Source organism: Xenopus laevis, chromosome 6S (genome assembly GCF_017654675.1).
Source record: "Xenopus laevis strain J_2021 chromosome 6S, Xenopus_laevis_v10.1, whole genome shotgun sequence".
Lineage (NCBI taxonomy): Eukaryota > Metazoa > Chordata > Amphibia > Anura > Pipidae > Xenopus > Xenopus laevis.
The window spans coordinates 48,502,081-48,523,873 of NC_054382.1; the positions used below are offsets into that span (position 1 = coordinate 48,502,081).

A 21,793-nucleotide genomic window follows, 5' to 3' on the forward strand; every position below is an offset into this window, starting at 1 on the left:
GGACTTTACCATGATTTCTACTAATCCTCATTATTTTCCTTGCATATTCAAACTTTTTTTCATTCAAATCCTTCACTTGAACTTAGTAAATTTGCCCCTATATATGCAGTTTCATATTCCAATAAATGACATTCAGACATGAACAATAAACAAATATTGTTAACTATTTTGACCTGTTTCTCATTAATTTATTATTCACTATTGCTGAAACACATGGATTTTTAAATTCAGATAGAGTTAATTAGTGAATACAATTTAACAATTACATGAATGGAATAACAACTAAATTATATTCCTGAATTCTAAATCAACCTTCTTGTTTATGTTATCTGACATAAAAATAAAGACTTCCTAGTGGCTGCCATTAGTAATTGACAGAAATCTAATTTCAGCTGAGGAATTGACAAAAAAAAATCATTATTAGTCATTAGAGATGAGACTTTCATGTCTAAAGTGCATACTCTGGACCCAGTTTCATATTTATATTAATTGAATCTTTGATGAATCGTTCAATTTTCTCTCATGATTTTTTTATCATTGGACATGATCACATATAATGAAAAAAGTCAACATTATATTCTTTGCATTTTGGACAAAATGCTTTTCTCTTCCTTGTGTCCTTTCATTACCTTTTCCTTGAAGTGTACATATTACATACACTCTTTTTTTTATTCCTATTCCCTACTCATTTGCCATTAAAATAATTTTCTTCACTCTTCACATTTTCCTAACTAATTCTGTTAGTACTACTCTAATATCCTCATTCCCCATATTTCTTTTGCCTCTTTCTCCTCACTCCAGCCTCTTAAAGGAACAGTAACACCAAACAATTCAAGTGTTTAAAAAGAATAGCAATATAATGTACTGTTGTCCTGCACTGGTTCAACCAGGGTGTTTGCTTCAGAAACTCTACTATAGTTTATATAAACAAGCTGTTTTGTAGCCATGGGGGCAACCACAGGATAAAAGGCACAGGATACGCAGCAGACAACAGATAATATACGCTCTACAATATACAATATGATTCTGACGAGTTTATCTGTTCTTATCTACTGTGTATCCTGTGCTTGAATGACTGCCCCTATGGCAATACAGCAGCTTGTTTATATTAACTATAGTTGTGTTTCTGAAGCAAACACACCAGTTTTACCTGTGCAGGGCAAAAGTACATTAGATGTTTATTTCTTTAAAACAATTACATTTTTAGTTGTTACTATTCCTTAAAGTTATCTGGTGCCACTCTCCCTAATACCCTCGCCTTGAGAACAGAGCTGTAAGCAATATCTCTATGCTCTCCCATTGGTAACTCCCTTTTACACCCATACTCCTTCATAACATTCACATTTATAAGTCTATATATTGCCTGTGATCTTTGTTCACTGGAAGCGAGGCACCACTCGCACACCCTGGCCTTCAATCCTAGACGCCTGGTGCATGGTGAAGGAGGGATCGGCACCCTCCCAATATTATGTAGAAGAAAGAATTTCACTGGCACTCAAAGGCAGGTGCAAGCAGGGATATACCCTTGCGTTTTATTAGCAGAAAAGGTGCTTGACAAAGGGGTACATCCCCAAAAAGTTTCACCTTTTCTGCTAATAAAACGCAAGGGTATATCGCTGCTTGCACCTGCCTTTGAGTGCCAGTGAAATTCTTTCTTCTACATGTGATCTTTGTTCACCCAGAATCCACGGAGCTTGTGTCAAATAAACTTTGTCTTTCACTTCAAATGGTCCTGGAATGTTCCCTCTAATTCCTTGTTGTCTGTGTGTAAAAATAATTTGTGTGCACAATTTTAAAAATGTGTGCTCAGGTCAAAATAAATACATAATTATGTATTTTTACACAAAAAAAAAAATCTTTGTGTGAAGCACAATTTATTGTATGCACTAGACCCAAAATCGGTGTGTGTGGTCACTGGTAATTGAATTTCACCAACACTACTATGTACTGAAGTGAGCACAAATACAGAATGTAGAACGAAACCAGATGTCTGCTTGTTAACTATTACAACTTTAAATACAGGTATGGGACCTGTTATCCAGAATGCCTGGGACCTGGGGTATTCCGGATAACTGATCTTTCCGTAATTTTGGTCTTCATGCCTTAAGGCTACTAGAAATTAATTTAAACATTGAATCAACGCAATAGGCTGGTTTTGCTTCCAACGAGGATTAATTATATCTTAGTTGGGACCAAGTACAAGCTACTGTTTTATTATTACAGAGAAAAAGGAAATCATTTTAAAAAATTTGGATTAATTGGATAAAATGGAGTCTATGGGAGACAGCCATTCCGTAATTCGGAGCTTTCTGGATATCGGGTTTCCGGATCAGGTATCCTATACCTGTATAAACCTATAAAAAGCAATAGGGATATGTAGGGTTCCTTTAAGTTATAATACTTTCCCTGAAGTTTAGTTTTCCATTAAGCTATAACACTTTTCTTGATTTATATAAGAATTTACATTTTCTTAAATTTTTTGTTTTTAATATTATTAAAGTCCATCGAATAGTGCCATTGGGGCTCACTGGTTAGTACTGCTACTGTTCCAGAATATTGAGCCTCAACTCTTTTTTGCAAGGCGTGCATATGGTCTCGTTGAGTCTGTATAATTTTCCTTCGGGTACTGTTATTTCCTCCCTCACTCCAAAAGATTAATTATGATGACATTTTTAATGTATGTATTTGTACGATAACTGGCAAATTAAAATGTAAGAAAGAAATTAAAACATCTGATCTAAGTAGTTGCTCAGTATTTTGTTTTGGCTGTTCAAAATTGGTGTGATCCTACACATACACACCTACCATCCTACTCCTCAATTGGAAGTTGGTACATGTGCAGCCATCTTTAGAGATGTTAACTTCTGGAGCTGGTGTTTGTCTAAAAATAGATGGTTAGTGAGTAAACAGTGACCAGAATATGCAGATTACCTGATATATTACGTTTCTGCCGCTCCTGGTGATGTTGACACTGTGGGGCTGACCATTTGCCATATTTTTGTGATCTGAAATATTAATGTTGTATGGCTCTTTGGTGCCACCCAAATTGTATCGGATTTGTAGGATACCTGCAGAAAAGATTAGAAAATGTTATTGCATTGACAAAATGCAGGTGCATTTTAATTTGCTGCTATAATTAACAATGACTGCTCTAAAAATGGCTTTAATGAGACATAGGGCCAGATTCAGTTCAGTGAGAAAAAGTTATTTCATGTTTTATCGTGTAAAAACACATGGTCAATATTCAATTTGAGGAGAAAAAAAAACGTTCTCCAAATTAATTTCTCAATAGGGTTTTCACATGTTAAACTGTAAGATGTTTTTCTGAACTGAATTGCATCTCAAACTGAATCTCATCCATGAGTTTTCACATGTTAAACAGTTTTCTCACTGAATTGAATCTGGTCCATAATTTGAATAAAAATTATTTGAAGCAGTTAAAACAATTTAGCAGATTCAATTCAGTGTGAAAAAGATTTATAACATGAAAAGTGATGGATGAGATTCAATTTGAGATGCTGTTCAGAACAATTCTGAAAAAATCTTCTCATGGTTTATCATGAAAAAAAACCCCTGGAAAAAAACTGGAAGTGAATTATTATTTCACTGAATTGAATCTGGCTCAAAGTGACAGATGTTTTTGTTGAGTACTGTTCTATATAAAACCAGCACAACTTTTCTCCACCTTTAACACTCTCCTTTCCCCTTCTCCACCCCCTCCCTGCACATCCGTCTCTGCTCAAGATATTGCTGGGCACTTCAAAAACAAAATTGACACTATCAGAAGGGACATTACACTACTCAACCCCCCTAGACTTCCACCACCCTCCCTCCACACTCCCCAGTCTCTCATGTGCTCCTTCACCCCTGTCACTGATGATGAAGTCTCAAAGCTTTTGGCCTCTTCTCACTTTACCACCTGCCCGCTTGATCCAATTCCCTCAAAACTTCTCCGTAATACCAATCTTTGTCTAATCAAAGCCTTAACTCACCTATTTAATCTTTCGCTCTCAACTGGACTGTTTCCTTCTCAACTAAAACATGCTTTTGTCACCCCCATTCTGAAAAAACCCTCTCTTGATCCCTCCAATCTTGATAACCTCTGACCTATCTCTCTGCTACCTTTCATCTCTAAACTACTTGAGCGCCCAGTCTACAACCGACTAACCTCATTCCTCTCTGACAATAACCTGCTGGACCCCCTACAATCTGGTTTTAAGCCACAACACTCCACGGAAACTGCCCTGACTCGACTAACTATTGACCTTTTAATCGCTAAAGCCAACAATCATTTCTCACTACTAATACTGCTTGATCTCTCAGCTGCATTTGACACTGTAGATCACCCTCTCCTCTTCCAGTCCCTCCATTCACTTGGCCTTCGTGACACAGCCCTGTCCTGGTTCTCTTCTTACTTCACCAATCGTTCCTTCAATGTCTCCTACAACTGAGTAGCATCTTCTCCCCTACCTCTTTCTGTTGGGGTTCCTCAAGGCTCTGTCCTGGGACTATTACTATCCTCCCTTGGCAAATGAATCAACTCGTATGGTTTCCACTACCACCTCTATGTTGAGGATACTCAGATATATGTGTCATCTCCTGATCTCAACCCAGAACTCCTAACTCGCATCTCCTCCTGCCTGTCCGCTATCTGTACCTGGATGTCGCAACGCTACCTTAAATTAAACCTCTCTAAAACTGAAATGGTTCTCTTTCCTCCAACTAACACCAGTAACATCCCAGAAGTATCAATCATAGCTAACAATTCCACTATCACCCCCTCTCCCCAGGCACGGTGCCTTGGGGTAATCCTAGATTCTGCCCTGTCATTCACTCCTCATATCCAGTCACTTATTAAATCATGTCACTTCCACCTAAGGAACATATCGGAAAATATGATCATTTATCTCCCAAGATGCTGCCAAAATTCTTATTCATTCTCTCATCACATCACGTCTAGACTACTGTAACTCTCTTTTAATTGGCCTTCCCCTCCAGAGACTGTCACCTCTCCAGTCCATAATGAACACTGTTGCGAGGCTCATACACCTCAGTAACCGCTCCTCCTCTGCCACGCAATTCTGTCAATCCCTGCACTGGCTTCCGTTACCTTTCAGAATCAAATTAATGACTCTAACATTCAAAGCACTTCATAACTCTGCCCCACCCTACATCTCTGAACTCATCTCTATATACTCACCCAACCGCTTACTACGCTCCTCTACTTACCTGCTACTCAACTCTCCTCTCATTACCTCCTCACATGCTTGCATTGAAGACTTTGCAAGGGCTGCACCCCTCCTCTGGAACTCTTTCCCACGGTCTGTCCAACTTTCTACCAACCTTTCTGCTTTCAAGAAATCTCTGAAAACGCACTTCTTTCAAGAAGCCTACCCTCACTGTGCCTAACAACCAAATGCAACTCCACATACAGTACCACATTCTCAACCACTTAATTCGATCTTGGCCACTCCCACACCTTTGGGCACATTTACTATTGGTCAAATATCGAGGGTTAATTAACCCTCGATATTCGACCGTCGAAGTAAAATCCTTACCGCAATTTGTTCGTTGGAAAAATCGTAGTCGAAGATCAAAGTAGCCAATTCGATGGTCGAAATAGCCAAAAAAATACTTCGAAATTCGAAGTATTTTTTATTCTAATCCTTCACTTGAGCTAAGTAAATGTGCCCCCTTGTGTATTACTCCCTTCCTTTTAGAGTGTATGCCTATGCATAGGGCCTTACTCACCTTTTTGTACCGGTATTGATCGTGATGTATGTAACTCCATATGTTCTATGTATATAATTCATGTGATTTAGTTGTATAATCACATTTACTTTACAGTGCTACGCAATATGTTGGCGCTATATAAATACATGTTAATAATAATAATAATAATATAGGAGTGGTTTATTTTGATAAAATCCTTAAAATGGAACTATGCACATGGTTTAAGGAATCAATTACAACGTAGCAATTCATCCACAAAAAAAAAAAGTAGGTGGACAAAAACATTGATTTACATTCTATATCAAAGAAGGCTTACTTGGGGCACATGCTAACACTCCCATTAGTACTTGCTAAGGAAGTAGTGCAATTCTATAGAGGTGTTGCTACAACAAGATGTACTGTATATGAAAGCCAGTTTTATTCATTATAGTCAGAGTGAAATCAGATGGATATGCAATACATGGATGGAAATCTAGCAATATTAGGAAATATTTTCCTGTAACTACTTACATTACATTAAATTGTCCTTTTTATTTTTCTATGGTAGATTTTAAAGGAGTGTCGGAGAGTACAATCAATAGAAAAGATGCCTCCGAGAATGTGTTGTGTGATTCACTGGACTGCATTGGGTTTCTGACCTGAAACAAGCCTTTCCAATATGGAAATGTGAACATTGCACTCACAAGTGTCTTCTCATGGCCTTATATATTTTGCAGAGTACAATTATTAAAGTTATCTTATAAAGCTATATTATACTTATTAGATATATATTGTACATTATGTAGCAATAGTATACACATAGGCGAAATTGTCTGCAGTGGCATAGAATGAATGGTGGTCTGTGCATATATGTGTAGCTAAAAGGAGATCACTACTTTCATCCCTTACCAGAAGCCTTGAGCAGAACTGCTAGATAATCTTGGGAATAGGAGCTGACGTACAGCAAGATGCACGGTGACTTTGTAGTGCTAAAACTGAATAGTAGCTCTTCTTTGGCTAAACCGATGTCTGAAGCAGAACTCTGAGGGATATTTCCAAATTCTTTTGTACTGACTACTGCTGCTGTGGATGCTGAATGGAAGTTATATCTCAGCCAAGTACCTTCCTCAAAGTAGCCTCCCACATCTGCAAGTAAAGAAATAGTTGAAGTATCCTAAATATTTCACGTTATAGATATTACTTCTCTCAGCTGATACCAACCATCTGGTACTTTCACTTAGGGTAATATATTCTACTGCTCAAGGAATCGATATGTGATATCTCCATAAATAAATGTAGTTTAAAACATATGTTGGACATGGATGGAGATACTGGGAAAAGAAACTTAATTTCCCATTTCGTAAGTAACAAATAAAAAAGTGATACCTATGTTGGCTTACAATAAAAATACATTGCATGCTTTCGGAGCACCACGGTCCCTTCATCAGGCAAAATAAAATAAAAGCTGGAAAGGCACAGCATATATACTGTTAGATCAGTGAAAGGTATTCATGGGCAATAAATTAGGAATTACAGATAAATATAGATCATCTGTATAGATAATAAAATGAATTAGGGTGGGTTGTAAATAGTCCAGGGGTCTGGATTCAGTCAGGTCACATAGTCTGACATGAAAGCTGACCGTAAATTAAGGCCCTGTCTTAATGTTTTAAATAACTCCATACATTTGAATTCATAGGTCTTCTTTTACCTTTCAGTTTTAAAGTTCCTTTTTGAAATTAAGACTTTCATGTCCTAATTGGATGTAACCCTTTTTCTGAAACAATCTATGTATTTGTCCAGTTTCTGGTTTTGTCCTGGTTGTGGGGTGGTCCAGTTGCTATTCTTTTTTGCTTTGTTTAAACGATTCTTTGTGTTATCCTTTGATATTATTATGCAGGGGGGACTGTTACCTTATGTTCTGCAATTTGTCGGCTTTTCCCTTGTAATGTAACCCGCCAACAGGTACAGGTTCAACTGGAAGCAATATTTGTAGTAGTAACAAGCAATAGCCTATGAGGCAGGTATGCTGCTCAAAAGTAATTTATTTGCACAACATGTTTCGAGTCTTGCGACTCTTTGTCGACACCAGGGATGTAGCGAACTGTTCGCCGGCGAACTAGTTCGCGCGAACTTCGACTGTTCGCGTCCGCCGAACGTTCGCGAACGTTTGGGGACGTTCGCCAATTTGGGTTCGCACTCGATTAGGTCGAAGTAAACTCGTACGATCGAACGATTTAACAATTCGACCGAGGGAATAGTGTCTTCGATTCGAATGGTTCCGTCGTATCGAGCAGTCGAATATAATCGAAGTGATCGTTGCCCCACTTATATTCGAATCGTTCGATTCGAACGTTTATGCCCCACTTCCTTTCTGACATTTTTTTCATACAGGAAGCCCTCCAGTGGCCATTTTAGGTGCATTTTCGGCCTGATTGCGCACTTGCTATTTAGATTGCACAGGTGGAGGAGGTGTTTTAAAGCAATTGAAAAAAAAAAGCCTGCAAATGGCTGGGAGGAGGATTGAGGAGGAGGAGGAGCAGGGGGAACGTCTCTCCAGCCCTGGTGAGGTGCCAACTGCGGCTGGATCCCACACTATGTGGGATCTTAGTCGTGGTAGATGGGGGAGAGAGGAGGGCTGGGGGGTCACCAACAGGGGTTCCTGGGTGGAGGAGGAGGTAGAGAGTCGGGGGTCCCGTAGTGGGGGTGAGAGTAGGGCAGGGGGGTCCCATAGTGGGGGTGAGAGTAGGGCAGGGGGGTCCCATAGTGGGGGTGAGAGTAGGGCAGGGGGGTCCCGTAGTGGGGGTGAGAGTAGGGCAGGGGGGTCCCGTAGAGGGAGGGAGGAGCGTAGGGCAGGGGGTCCCGTAGAGGGAGGGAGGAGCATAGGGCAGGGGGGTCCCGTAGAGGGAGGGAGGAGCGTAGGGCAGGGGGGTCCCGTAGAGGGAGGGAGGAGCGTAGGGCAGGGGGGTCCCATAGAGGGAGGGAGGAGCGTAGGGCAGGGGGGTCCCGTAGAGGGAGGGAGGAGCGTAGGGCAGGGGGGTCCCATAGAGGGAGGGAGGAGCGTAGGGCAGGGGGGTCCCGTAGAGGGAGGGAGGAGCGTAGTGTAGGGAGGGTGTCCCCCAGCCCACACAGGGAGTCCCCCAGGGCACGCTGCGTGTCTCGCTCACCACCATCTGGGGCACGCAGCGTGTCACGCACCCCACCCAGGGCTGAGAGAGGCTTCCCCAGGAGGAGGCCACAGAGGCTGCCGAGCAGCTCGGAGGAGGAGATGGAGGCACCACCACCAACTGCCTCAGAGAGGAGAGAGGAGGAGGAGGAGGAGGAAGGTGATGATGGAGGAGAGGAGGGCCCCACCAACAAAATGGCCCGAAGGTTTACCGGTGAAGAGAATGGAGCACTGGTGGACGAGGTGATAGCGCGATGGGATGTGCTGTTTGGGAGTCAGTCCCATCGCATCAATGCTGCCAGACGCCAACAACTCTGGCAGCAGGTGACGGACAGGGTGAACACTGTGGGCGCTTTACACAGGGATCGGACAACTGTGTATAAGCGCTACAGTGACCTGAAGCGTTGGCTAAGGGCAAAGCTGGTTACCAGGAGAGCTAAAGCCCAGAAGACCGGCGGAGGGCGTGTCCCTCCACTCAGACTTCAACCCCATGAGCGCCGGCTTCTGGACATTTTGGCCAAAGAGGGCAGTGAAGAACTGGACACAGACTGGATACGTAAGTAGACTTTTATAGAAACAAATATCTGACTCCTTTTGTTCCACATTCCCATTATTTACATAAATGTCTAATGTTCCCTTTAGCATATCACTTTGTTGGTAAAATATTGCTTCTGTTTTGCATTAGAGGAGTTTTTGTGCTTTTCTTTACAGCTTTGCTGTTTGTTTATTATTACTAGTTATTAAGTGCAGCTGTAACTGACAAAATGGGGAGCCATTTATTTATTAACCATTTCTCCACTATAGCACAAATGTTTAGAAACTGCTTTAAAGGGTGGTTCACCTTTAAGTTAACTTTGAAGTATGTTATAGAATGGCCAAGTGTAAGCAACTGTTCACTTGTCCTTCATTATTTTTTTAAATTACTCTTTTCAGCTTTAAAATGTGGGTCTAGAAAGAAAGGCTCTACACATTGATTTTTTATTACTCATCTAACTTATCAGAACATCCCCAATTCTATTCCAGTCTCTTATTCAGATAAATGCATGGTTGCTATGCTAATTTGGACCCTAGCAACCAGATTGCTGACATTGCAAAGTGTAGATCTGCTGAATAAAAAGCTAAACAACTCAAAAAACACAAGTATTGTCATCTATATAATTCTCTTCTGCTTGTATGATTGCAAATGTATTTAAGTTTTAACCATTCCATCCATAATAGCTGTGCCATTATAGATTCACGTTTAACCATTTCATCTCCCTAGTTGTGCCATTATACAGTAGATTTACGTTTAACCATTTCATCTTCCTTCCTGTGCTATTTCATTGGAGTTAGTATTTCGAATGAGCAATAAAATAGATTTGTAGCATGTGAGAGGTCTGTACACCAGGCTACTAGCCAAGTACACTTGCAATTCTATATTTTTTTTGTCTCTTAATACCTTTTTTCTTTCTTTACTCAAAATTGCAGGACCACCGCAAACATCGCGCCCGGACAGTGACCAGGACCAGGGTGATGCTGCTCAGCAACCCCAGGAAGAGGGTGAGACTGATGACTCTGATAGAGCCCCGGAAGCTCAAGGTACAGACATGTTTAATGTTTGTGACAAATGTAATTGCTCCCTGAACTTGTTTAGAGCATTACTAATGTCCTATTTCACATTACAGAACACCGAGCTGAACGCCGCGCCCAGTCGCCAGCCGTGATTCCTGTGGTGCCCCCCAGACGTAAGATCAATGTTTATAACTAATAACTCTTCCTTTATTTGTCAGTGTGTCACCAAAGATGCAAGTAATGGTTAAGCTGAGGAGAGGTGGTTAGGAGAACAAAATAGGATCAGACAGGGCCACCATCGGGGGGGCAGTTGTCATGGGCCCGCACGTGTCTATGGGGGGGCCCGGCCATGCTTCACTTATTTGATTATCCGGGCCCCCCTGTCTTCAGCGTACTGCCAGCTCTCTGTGCACGGAAGCTTTTCGCCTATTAAGATTTCCTGTATCCTCATTGGTCCTTTAAGAATAAGGCCCAGTAAATCTGCATTGGGATTGGATCCCCTTAACGGGACTTATTCTTAAAGGACCACAAGGATACAGGAAATCTTAATAGTAGAAAAGCTTCTGTGCACAGAGAGCTGGCAGGCAGTACGCTGAAGACAGGGGGGCCCGGATAATCAAATAAGTGAAGCATGGCCGGGCCCCCCTTAGACACAAAACCCTCACAAGCAATATTTCATAAAATTTGGGGGTATCTGAACAATTTTTTTTACTTGCAGGGGGGGCCCTTATCACCAATGGCTTTTTCTAACTTGTGTGTGGGGGGGTTACCATTTTTAGCACTGTTGTCTGTGTTGTTTTTAAACTGTAGTGTGGAGTTGGCGGGATCTGGGGTGGGGCCTAGGCTGGGTGGGCAGGCCCAGAAAATTAGTGTGGATGGGGCCCTGAAAATTTTGTTGTACGGGGCCCTGTGATTTCTAATGGCGGCCCTGGGATCAGACAGCAAAAGCAGAGTTTATATGGGAACCAGTAATAATATCTCCTTAGTGGCTGTTACAATGGAGGGTATGTTTAGTATTCTGAGCTGGGAAGAACTGAGCATGCTCATGAGCCAACAGCCAAAGCAAATTCCTGAGGCGGGGAAGAGTGAGTTAGAAGAGGAGAAGGCATTTAAATGATTAAGGGGATACTGCAGCCTTTACTGTTAACCTTTTAAAAACCAGTAGCACGTGTCTGAAGCTTTAAAAGAGGCCGTTCACTGATTACATTTTTGTTGGGAGCGTTTACATGTCCTTTAAAACAATTTTTTTTGTCTAAGAAAAAACATGTTTTCCAAGCTACAGACTGGTATGAGATTTCCACTGTAATGTTGTGTTTATGCCACCCCCCAGACTAAAACACCACCCCAATCTAACTTGGAACCTTTTGTAACCTTTTGTTTGTTGTGGGTTATGCACATGTCCAATATATATATTTATATTTGATTTTTCTTGTAGATCGTGCTGCTGCCACAGCAATTGGGGGACCACCACAAGAGGAAGGACGGCGACTGGCTGATCAACCTGCGGCACAACCGGGGCTCGTCAACGTGATGCAGGCCATGCTACGCCAGCAGCGCTACCAGGATCTCAGGATGAGGCGGTGGATGGCCCATATCTATGCAGAGATGCGGGAGACCCGGATGGCCATCCATCGAGGATTCCAGGACCTGGTGGCAGCCCAGTCTCACCGACCAAGGGGCCCTGCTGAGGGTGAAGTCCCTGGTCCACCTGCTGCTCCCCCTCCACCCCCTGAAGCTCCTCAACATCGGAGGGAAAGGGGGCATGGAAGGGGACACAGTCCTGTCCGAGGGGACAAACGTCCCTAGATCCAGTCTGTGTCATTTACCATCTGACACTGGCCTCTTTGCCTATTTTCTCCTGGTAACAAACTTTGCCCTATTGACGCTTCAGGTATCACTCTGTCCGTTACCCAGCAATGGGACTGACTCCCAAACAACACATCCCATTGTTTACAGTGTGCTCCATTCTCTTCACTGGGGGGTGCGATTTTAACATCTATTGGCACCCTTTCCAATAACATCTGGAAAAGCACTTCAAAACATCTAAGTGCATTTGCTCTAACATATGTATATACGTATGGTGTTATGAGCACCAAGGTGTGCCATATCTTACATCCAATGGCGCCCTTTCCAATAACATCTGGAAAAGCACTTACAAACATCAAAGTGCATTTGCTCTAACATATTTCTATGGTGATGCTGCAGTGTTGCCAAACACATTCACTTGGCCCAAAAAATGTTACATGTAAGGATCAATGCATTCCAATCATTGCAAACACATGACTACACTTTTTATTGTGTATTTATCACCAGTGCAGTGTTGCTTCAAATGTTCCATATGCTAATCAAGCGCTGTTTGTATGTGTTTCTCATGTGGGAGCATTCATGTAACAATGGCCTATGTTCTGCAACTGTCAAAGTGAAAACAGTGTGCCTTGTGCTTTCCACTATGAAGTATTGTTGTCTACCTATGGCCTACTTTGGCTACCCAGCACTCATAATATGTGCTATTGCTGACTACCTCCTCCTCCTCCTCCATCACCTCCTCCACCTGTGGTACTTAAATAGCAAGTCCCAGGTATATGATATGCCTTAAAGGCACAAAGTGCTGGTTGTTACTTTGCACTAGAAAGTATTGTTGTCTACCGATGGCCTACTTTGGCTACCCAGCACTCATAATATGTGCTATTGCTGACTACCTCCTCCTCCTCCTCCATCACCTCCTCCACCTGTGGTACTTAAATAGCAAGTCCCAGGTATATGATATGCCTTAAAGGCACAAAGTGCTGGTTGTTACTTTGCACTAGAAAGTATTGTTGTCTACCGATGGCCTACTTTGGCTACCCAGCACTCATAATATGTGCTATTGCTGACTACCTCCTCCTCCTCCTCCATCACCTCCTCCACCTGTGGTACTTAAATAGCAAGTCCCAGGTATATGATATGCCTTAAAGGCACAAAGTGCTGGTTGTTACTTTGCACTAGAAAGTATTGTTGTCTACCGATGGCCTACTTTGGCTACCCAGCACTCATAATATGTGCTATTGCTGACTACCTCCTCCTCCTCCTCCATCACCTCCTCCACCTGTGGTACTTAAATAGCAAGTCCCAGGTATATGATATGCCTTAAAGGCACAAAGTGCTGGTTGTTACTTTGCACTAGAAAGTATTGTTGTCTACCGATGGCCTACTTTGGCTACCCAGCACTCATAATATGTGCTATTGCTGACTACCTCCTCCTCCTCCTCCATCACCTCCTCCACCTGTGGTACTTAAATAGCAAGTCCCAGGTATATGATATGCCTTAAAGGCACAAAGTGCTGGTTGTTACTTTGCACTAGAAAGTATTGTTGTCTACCGATGGCCTACTTTGGCTACCCAGCACTCATAATATGTGCTATTGCTGACTACCTCCTCCTCCTCCTCCATCACCTCCTCCACCTGTGGTACTTAAATAGCAAGTCCCAGGTATATGATATGCCTTAAAGGCACAAAGTGCTGGTTGTTACTTTGCACTAGAAAGTATTGTTGTCTACCGATGGCCTACTTTGGCTACCCAGCACTCATAATATGTGCTATTGCTGACTACCTCCTCCTCCTCCTCCATCACCTCCTCCACCTGTGGTACTTAAATAGCAAGTCCCAGGTATATGATATGCCTTAAAGGCACAAAGTGCTGGTTGTTACTTTGCACTAGAAAGTATTGTTGTCTACCGATGGCCTACTTTGGCTACCCAGCACTCATAATATGTGCTATTGCTGACTACCTCCTCCTCCTCCTCCATCACCTCCTCCACCTGTGGTACTTAAATAGCAAGTCCCAGGTATATGATATGCCTTAAAGGCACAAAGTGCTGGTTGTTACTTTGCACTAGAAAGTATTGTTGTCTACCGATGGCCTACTTTGGCTACCCAGCACTCATAATATGTGCTATTGCTGACTACCTCCTCCTCCTCCTCCATCACCTCCTCCACCTGTGGTACTTAAATAGCAAGTCCCAGGTATATGATATGCCTTAAAGGCACAAAGTGCTGGTTGTTACTTTGCACTAGAAAGTATTGTTGTCTACCGATGGCCTACTTTGGCTACCCAGCACTCATAATATGTGCTATTGCTGACTACCTCCTCCTCCTCCTCCATCACCTCCTCCACCTGTGGTACTTAAATAGCAAGTCCCAGGTATATGATATGCCTTAAAGGCACAAAGTGCTGGTTGTTACTTTGCACTAGAAAGTATTGTTGTCTACCGATGGCCTACTTTGGCTACCCAGCACTCATAATATGTGCTATTGCTGACTACCTCCTCCTCCTCCTCCATCACCTCCTCCACCTGTGGTACTTAAATAGCAAGTCCCAGGTATATGATATGCCTTAAAGGCACAAAGTGCTGGTTGTTACTTTGCACTAGAAAGTATTGTTGTCTACCGATGGCCTACTTTGGCTACCCAGCACTCATAATATGTGCTATTGCTGACTACCTCCTCCTCCTCCTCCATCACCTCCTCCACCTGTGGTACTTAAATAGCAAGTCCCAGGTATATGATATGCCTTAAAGGCACAAAGTGCTGGTTGTTACTTTGCACTAGAAAGTATTGTTGTCTACCGATGGCCTACTTTGGCTACCCAGCACTCATAATATGTGCTATTGCTGACTACCTCCTCCTCCTCCTCCATCACCTCCTCCACCTGTGGTACTTAAATAGCAAGTCCCAGGTATATGATATGCCTTAAAGGCACAAAGTGCTGGTTGTTACTTTGCACTAGAAAGTATTGTTGTCTACCGATGGCCTACTTTGGCTACCCAGCACTCATAATATGTGCTATTGCTGACTACCTCCTCCTCCTCCTCCATCACCTCCTCCACCTGTGGTACTTAAATAGCAAGTCCCAGGTATATGATATGCCTTAAAGGCACAAAGTGCTGGTTGTTACTTTGCACTAGAAAGTATTGTTGTCTACCGATGGCCTACTTTGGCTACCCAGCACTCATAATATGTGCTATTGCTGACTACCTCCTCCTCCTCCTCCATCACCTCCTCCACCTGTGGTACTTAAATAGCAAGTCCCAGGTATATGATATGCCTTAAAGGCACAAAGTGCTGGTTGTTACTTTGCACTAGAAAGTATTGTTGTCTACCGATGGCCTACTTTGGCTACCCAGCACTCATAATATGTGCTATTGCTGACTACCTCCTCCTCCTCCTCCATCACCTCCTCCACCTGTGGTACTTAAATAGCAAGTCCCAGGTATATGATATGCCTTAAAGGCACAAAGTGCTGGTTGTTACTTTGCACTAGAAAGTATTGTTGTCTACCGATGGCCTACTTTGGCTACCCAGCACTCATAATATGTGCTATTGCTGACTACCTCCTCCTCCTCCTCCATCACCTCCTCCACCTGTGGTACTTAAATAGCAAGTCCCAGGTATATGATATGCCTTAAAGGCACAAAGTGCTGGTTGTTACTTTGCACTAGAAAGTATTGTTGTCTACCGATGGCCTACTTTGGCTAACCCAGCACTCATAATATGTGCTATTGCTGACTACCTCCTCCTCCTCCTCCATCACCTCCTCCACCTGTGGTACTTAAATAGCAAGTCCCAGGTATATGATATGCCTTAAAGGCACAAAGTGCTGGTTGTTACTTTGCACTAGAAAGTATTGTTGTCTACCGATGGCCTACTTTGGCTACCCAGCACTCATAATATGTGCTATTGCTGACTACCTCCTCCTCCTCCTCCATCACCTCCTCCACCTGTGGTACTTAAATAGCAAGTCCCAGGTATATGATATGCCTTAAAGGCACAAAGTGCTGGTTGTTACTTTGCACTAGAAAGTATTGTTGTCTACCGATGGCCTACTTTGGCTACCCAGCACTCATAATATGTGCTATTGCTGACTACCTCCTCCTCCTCCTCCATCACCTCCTCCACCTGTGGTACTTAAATAGCAAGTCCCAGGTATATGATATGCCTTAAAGGCACAAAGTGCTGGTTGTTACTTTGCACTAGAAAGTATTGTTGTCTACCGATGGCCTACTTTGGCTACCCAGCACTCATAATATGTGCTATTGCTGACTACCTCCTCCTCCTCCTCCATCACCTCCTCCACCTGTGGTACTTAAATAGCAAGTCCCAGGTATATGATATGCCTTAAAGGCACAAAGTGCTGGTTGTTACTTTGCACTAGAAAGTATTGTTGTCTACCGATGGCCTACTTTGGCTACCCAGCACTCATAATATGTGCTATTGCTGACTACCTCCTCCTCCTCCTCCATCACCTCCTCCACCTGTGGTACTTAAATAGCAAGTCCCAGGTATATGATATGCCTTAAAGGCACAAAGTGCTGGTTGTTACTTTGCACTAGAAAGTATTGTTGTCTACCGATGGCCTACTTTGGCTACCCAGCACTCATAATATGTGCTATTGCTGACTACCTCCTCCTCCTCCTCCATCACCTCCTCCACCTGTGGTACTTAAATAGCAAGTCCCAGGTATATGATATGCCTTAAAGGCACAAAGTGCTGGTTGTTACTTTGCACTAGAAAGTATTGTTGTCTACCGATGGCCTACTTTGGCTACCCAGCACTCATAATATGTGCTATTGCTGACTACCTCCTCCTCCTCCTCCATCACCTCCTCCACCTGTGGTACTTAAATAGCAAGTCCCAGGTATATGATATGCCTTAAAGGCACAAAGTGCTGGTTGTTACTTTGCACTAGAAAGTATTGTTGTCTACCGATGGCCTACTTTGGCTACCCAGCACTCATAATATGTGCTATTGCTGACTACCTCCTCCTCCTCCTCCATCACCTCCTCCACCTGTGGTACTTAAATAGCAAGTCCCAGGTATATGATATGCCTTAAAGGCACAAAGTGCTGGTTGTTACTTTGCACTAGAAAGTATTGTTGTCTACCGATGGCCTACTTTGGCTACCCAGCACTCATAATATGTGCTATTGCTGACTACCTCCTCCTCCTCCTCCATCACCTCCTCCACCTGTGGTACTTAAATAGCAAGTCCCAGGTATATGATATGCCTTAAAGGCACAAAGTGCTGGTTGTTACTTTGCACTAGAAAGTATTGTTGTCTACCGATGGCCTACTTTGGCTACCCAGCACTCATAATATGTGCTATTGCTGACTACCTCCTCCTCCTCCTCCATCACCTCCTCCACCTGTGGTACTTAAATAGCAAGTCCCAGGTATATGATATGCCTTAAAGGCACAAAGTGCTGGTTGTTACTTTGCACTAGAAAGTATTGTTGTCTACCGATGGCCTACTTTGGCTACCCAGCACTCATAATATGTGCTATTGCTGACTACCTCCTCCTCCTCCTCCATCACCTCCTCCACCTGTGGTACTTAAATAGCAAGTCCCAGGTATATGATATGCCTTAAAGGCACAAAGTGCTGGTTGTTACTTTGCACTAGAAAGTATTGTTGTCTACCGATGGCCTACTTTGGCTACCCAGCACTCATAATATGTGCTATTGCTGACTACCTCCTCCTCCTCCTCCATCACCTCCTCCACCTGTGGTACTTAAATAGCAAGTCCCAGGTATATGATATGCCTTAAAGGCACAAAGTGCTGGTTGTTACTTTGCACTAGAAAGTATTGTTGTCTACCGATGGCCTACTTTGGCTACCCAGCACTCATAATATGTGCTATTGCTGACTACCTCCTCCTCCTCCTCCATCACCTCCTCCACCTGTGGTACTTAAATAGCAAGTCCCAGGTATATGATATGCCTTAAAGGCACAAAGTGCTGGTTGTTACATTGAACAACTATTCCAACACATTACCTGGCCAGCACTAACCTCATATGTGCTGATACTTTCAAACAGCCCATTTTGTCATATTGACAAGTGTCATTTATAAATCATATTGATTGTTATATTCTGGTTTTGTACGCAGGGCTCCTTAATGCCAAACTTATTTTGTCTTATTTAATTTATGTAAACTTGCCCAGCATGGACACAGGGGCGCAGTATGAATCTCATGCAAGAAATTCTTGCCTGTAACCCTATAAACCTTTTGTAAAGCTCTGGCCTTTAGTGCTCAATGGGGGCTGTTATATATTGAAATGTATGTTGAGACCACAATTCCTTCTGTATGTTACAGATAGGCTACTTTTTTAATTGTTATTAAGAATGCTTATGTGGTGTTCAACAAACCAACAAAGTTTTGTCACAAATCCATATTGTCATTTTATTCTTATAAAAATGTTTGAGATTTTGTCAGTAAACCCACAAAACCAAAAGCTGTGTCTGTTTCTTTTTTCACTTTTGCTAAGGTGGTTTCAAAAAATGCAATACACATGGATAATGTCATTTGAAACATAGAGCAGGTACATCATTTTCAGGGTATATACCTAACAACCCTTTTTTGCAGAGTTAACACAGAGTTCTAAGTTGGACAACAGAAGAAGGGGTTAAATAGGACCAAAAGCCTCATGAACTGACATAAAAGCCCCATGACAAGACCAACATATTAAAGCCAACCAACAGACTTAGGTATTTGTGCATTTCAGTCATTATTGAGTTAATATCAATGAAGGATAAGCCTCACACACTCTGTAGTTGGTTAGCTTTCCATTTGCCAATATTCCCCACAGTTGACAGTTGAAGATCGTCATTAATATGTGGTGCAAGGCCAGGCTGCACTGCAACATGACAAACATAATGGTGAGGTGCAACACCTTCCAGGGCCAATAAAGCACAGCACCCCCAGTGAGTGAGAGGTAAGTGCAATTAGTAGGAGACGTGCCTTTCCTTCCTTATTAGTTAACTGATTAACACACATCCAACCTCAAAGTCAATCAGGTGCCATTAATTACAATCCCTGCTAAAATCACTTAATTGAAGAAAACTACAAGTCCCAAGATGCACAATGCATGTATTGTTACAAGATTGTAGCTAGTCTATGCCAAATACATGCACATTCCTTTAAATGAATCTGTCAAATGGCTTTATAGAAAATATAACGGATAACTTACCCACAGGCCAGCCCTCGGGCTAGGCAATTTGGAAATTGTCCAAATAGGAAAAATGTTGTGTTAGATGGCAAAAAAAAACATGTTTCTGGTGTCAGTCTGTCTCTAATGTAATTCAACAAACCTCTAGTGCAGCTAAAACTAAAGCTTAGTATAGTTCGAATCCTTCAATTCGATTACTTCGACAACTAAAGATCGAACGTTTTCCATTCGATCGAATGATGTTGTAATCGATCGAATGATTTTTATTCGATCGATTGTTTAAAACGTTCGATCGTTCGATTAGAAGAATTTTACCGTTCGATCGAATGAAATTCATTCTATCGAATGATCGATCATTCGAATCGCACTAAAATCGGTCTATCGAATGGCAAAAATCGTTCGAATCGTCCGAGTCGAACGATTTTAGCGGGTGTTCGATGTTCGCGAACTGTTCGCGAACTGTCCGCATTTTTGCCGGTGTTCGCGAACGGCGTTCGCGAACACATCGGCGGCGGTTCGCTACATCCCTAGTCGACACTTGACAAAGAGTCGCAAAGACTCGAAACATGTTGTGCAAATAAATTACTTTTGAGTAAGAGACCTACAACCCATGCTCCATACAGATACCGGACTAAAAGACAACCACCTAATCTGAGGAAAATGATTGTCAGAAGTGCCATTCCTAAAACAACTAAAGCAGGTAGATTTCCCTGCAACAGCAACAGATGTGAAATCTGCAAAAACATCCTATGCAAAGATCAAGTTGCAATCCAAAATACACAAAAAGCCTACACCATTCAGGACTACTATTCGTGTGCTTCATCCAATGTGGCTTACATGAGGACATGCACTCAAGTGCTCTACAGGAGGCATATACATTGGTGAAAGAGGACAAAAATTACACACAAGGATAAACCGTCACAGCCATAAAATCAACACCAAATCACATGATACACCAGTGGGGCAACACTTCTGCAATCAAAATGACAGTCTTCAGGATGTTAAGGTCTTAATTATTAAAGGGAACTTTAACCTAAATTTCTACCTACTCTACAACTGATCAGATTCATACTGACACACAACTACTTCTCATTAGGGGATGTCATATACCTCCAACTGATGGGAAGTGCTATGGGAAGCAAAATGGCACCTCAGTATGCCAATCTGTTTAAGGTCCAGTTAGAGGAAAATTGACTGGCTTCCTGCACCACCAGGCCCTTAACCTATTTATAGCAAATAGGTGAAATACTTACCATATGGACAGCATCAGAAATGAACTATTGTCATTCTACCAAAAATGTAATCAGTTCTACCCCACTATGAACTTTACCCTTAACCATTCTTATTCAAACATCAACTTCCTGGATACCACCATCTACATCAAAAATGGAACCATACAACCATCCCTATACTAAAAACCAACAGGCCATCCTGCATATCATAGGTGGGACAGTTTTCATCCTCATCAAATAAAAAATCAATTGTTTTAAGCTAGGTTTTGAGATACAACAGATTTGCTCAAAACTTGATGACATAAATAAACATCTCCATTCCTCACAGAAAACTTTTGTTAATCACGAATACCATCTGCAAATAGTTGATGATCAAATCCACAGAGCAACTCAAATACCCAGAGACACATTCTTGGAATACAAAGAAAAGACAGAAAACACCAGGGTACCTTTTGTAGTTACCTACAACCCACAACTGAACATCATTAGAAAAATAGACCAGACTAAAATAAATATTCCCGGAACTTCCTCTCTAGTCTTATAGACACCCACCTAATCTGAGGAAAATGTTTGTCAGTAGTGCCCTTCCTAAAACACCTAAAGCATGTACATTTCCCTGCAACAGATGTGAAACCTGCAAATACATTCAGTGCAAATATCAAGTTGCAATATCAAATACACAAAAAGCCTACACCATTCGGGACTACTATTCGTGGGCTTCATCATAAATGTGGTATACATGATTACATATACTTAGTGCTCTACAAGAGGCATATACATTGGAGAAACAGGACAAAAATTACACACAAGGATTAACCGTCACAGACATAAAAGCAACACCAAATCATATGATCACCAGTGGGGCAACACGTCTGCATTTAAAATCACATGAAGGTCTTAATTCTAAAAGGGAACTTTAAAACTGAAAGGAAGATCTATGAATTCAAATGTATGGCGTTATTTAACACATTAAGACAGGGCCTTAATTTAGGGTTACGTTTCATGTCACACTATGTGACTTGACTGGATCTAGGCCCCAAGACTATTTACAACCCACCCTAAATCATTTTATTATCTGTACAATTGATCTCTATCTATCTATAACTTCCTAATTTATTTCTCATGAATACCTTTCACTGATCTAATAGTATA

General features: G+C 42.1%; 1 protein-coding gene across 1 annotated transcript in view; it reads right to left on the reverse strand.

Annotated features, from left to right (window-relative positions):
* Positions 1-21,793, reverse strand: part of LOC108719696 (contactin-associated protein-like 2) — a 1,103,988-nt gene that overhangs the window by 47,374 nt on the left and 1,034,821 nt on the right. The window contains exons 19-20 of the mRNA XM_041567571.1: positions 6,622-6,858; positions 2,932-3,068 (exon numbers count right to left, since the gene is read on the reverse strand). Of these exons, the coding sequence (XP_041423505.1) occupies positions 2,932-3,068; positions 6,622-6,858 (374 nt within the window). The remainder of the gene's footprint in view (positions 1-2,931; positions 3,069-6,621; positions 6,859-21,793) is intronic.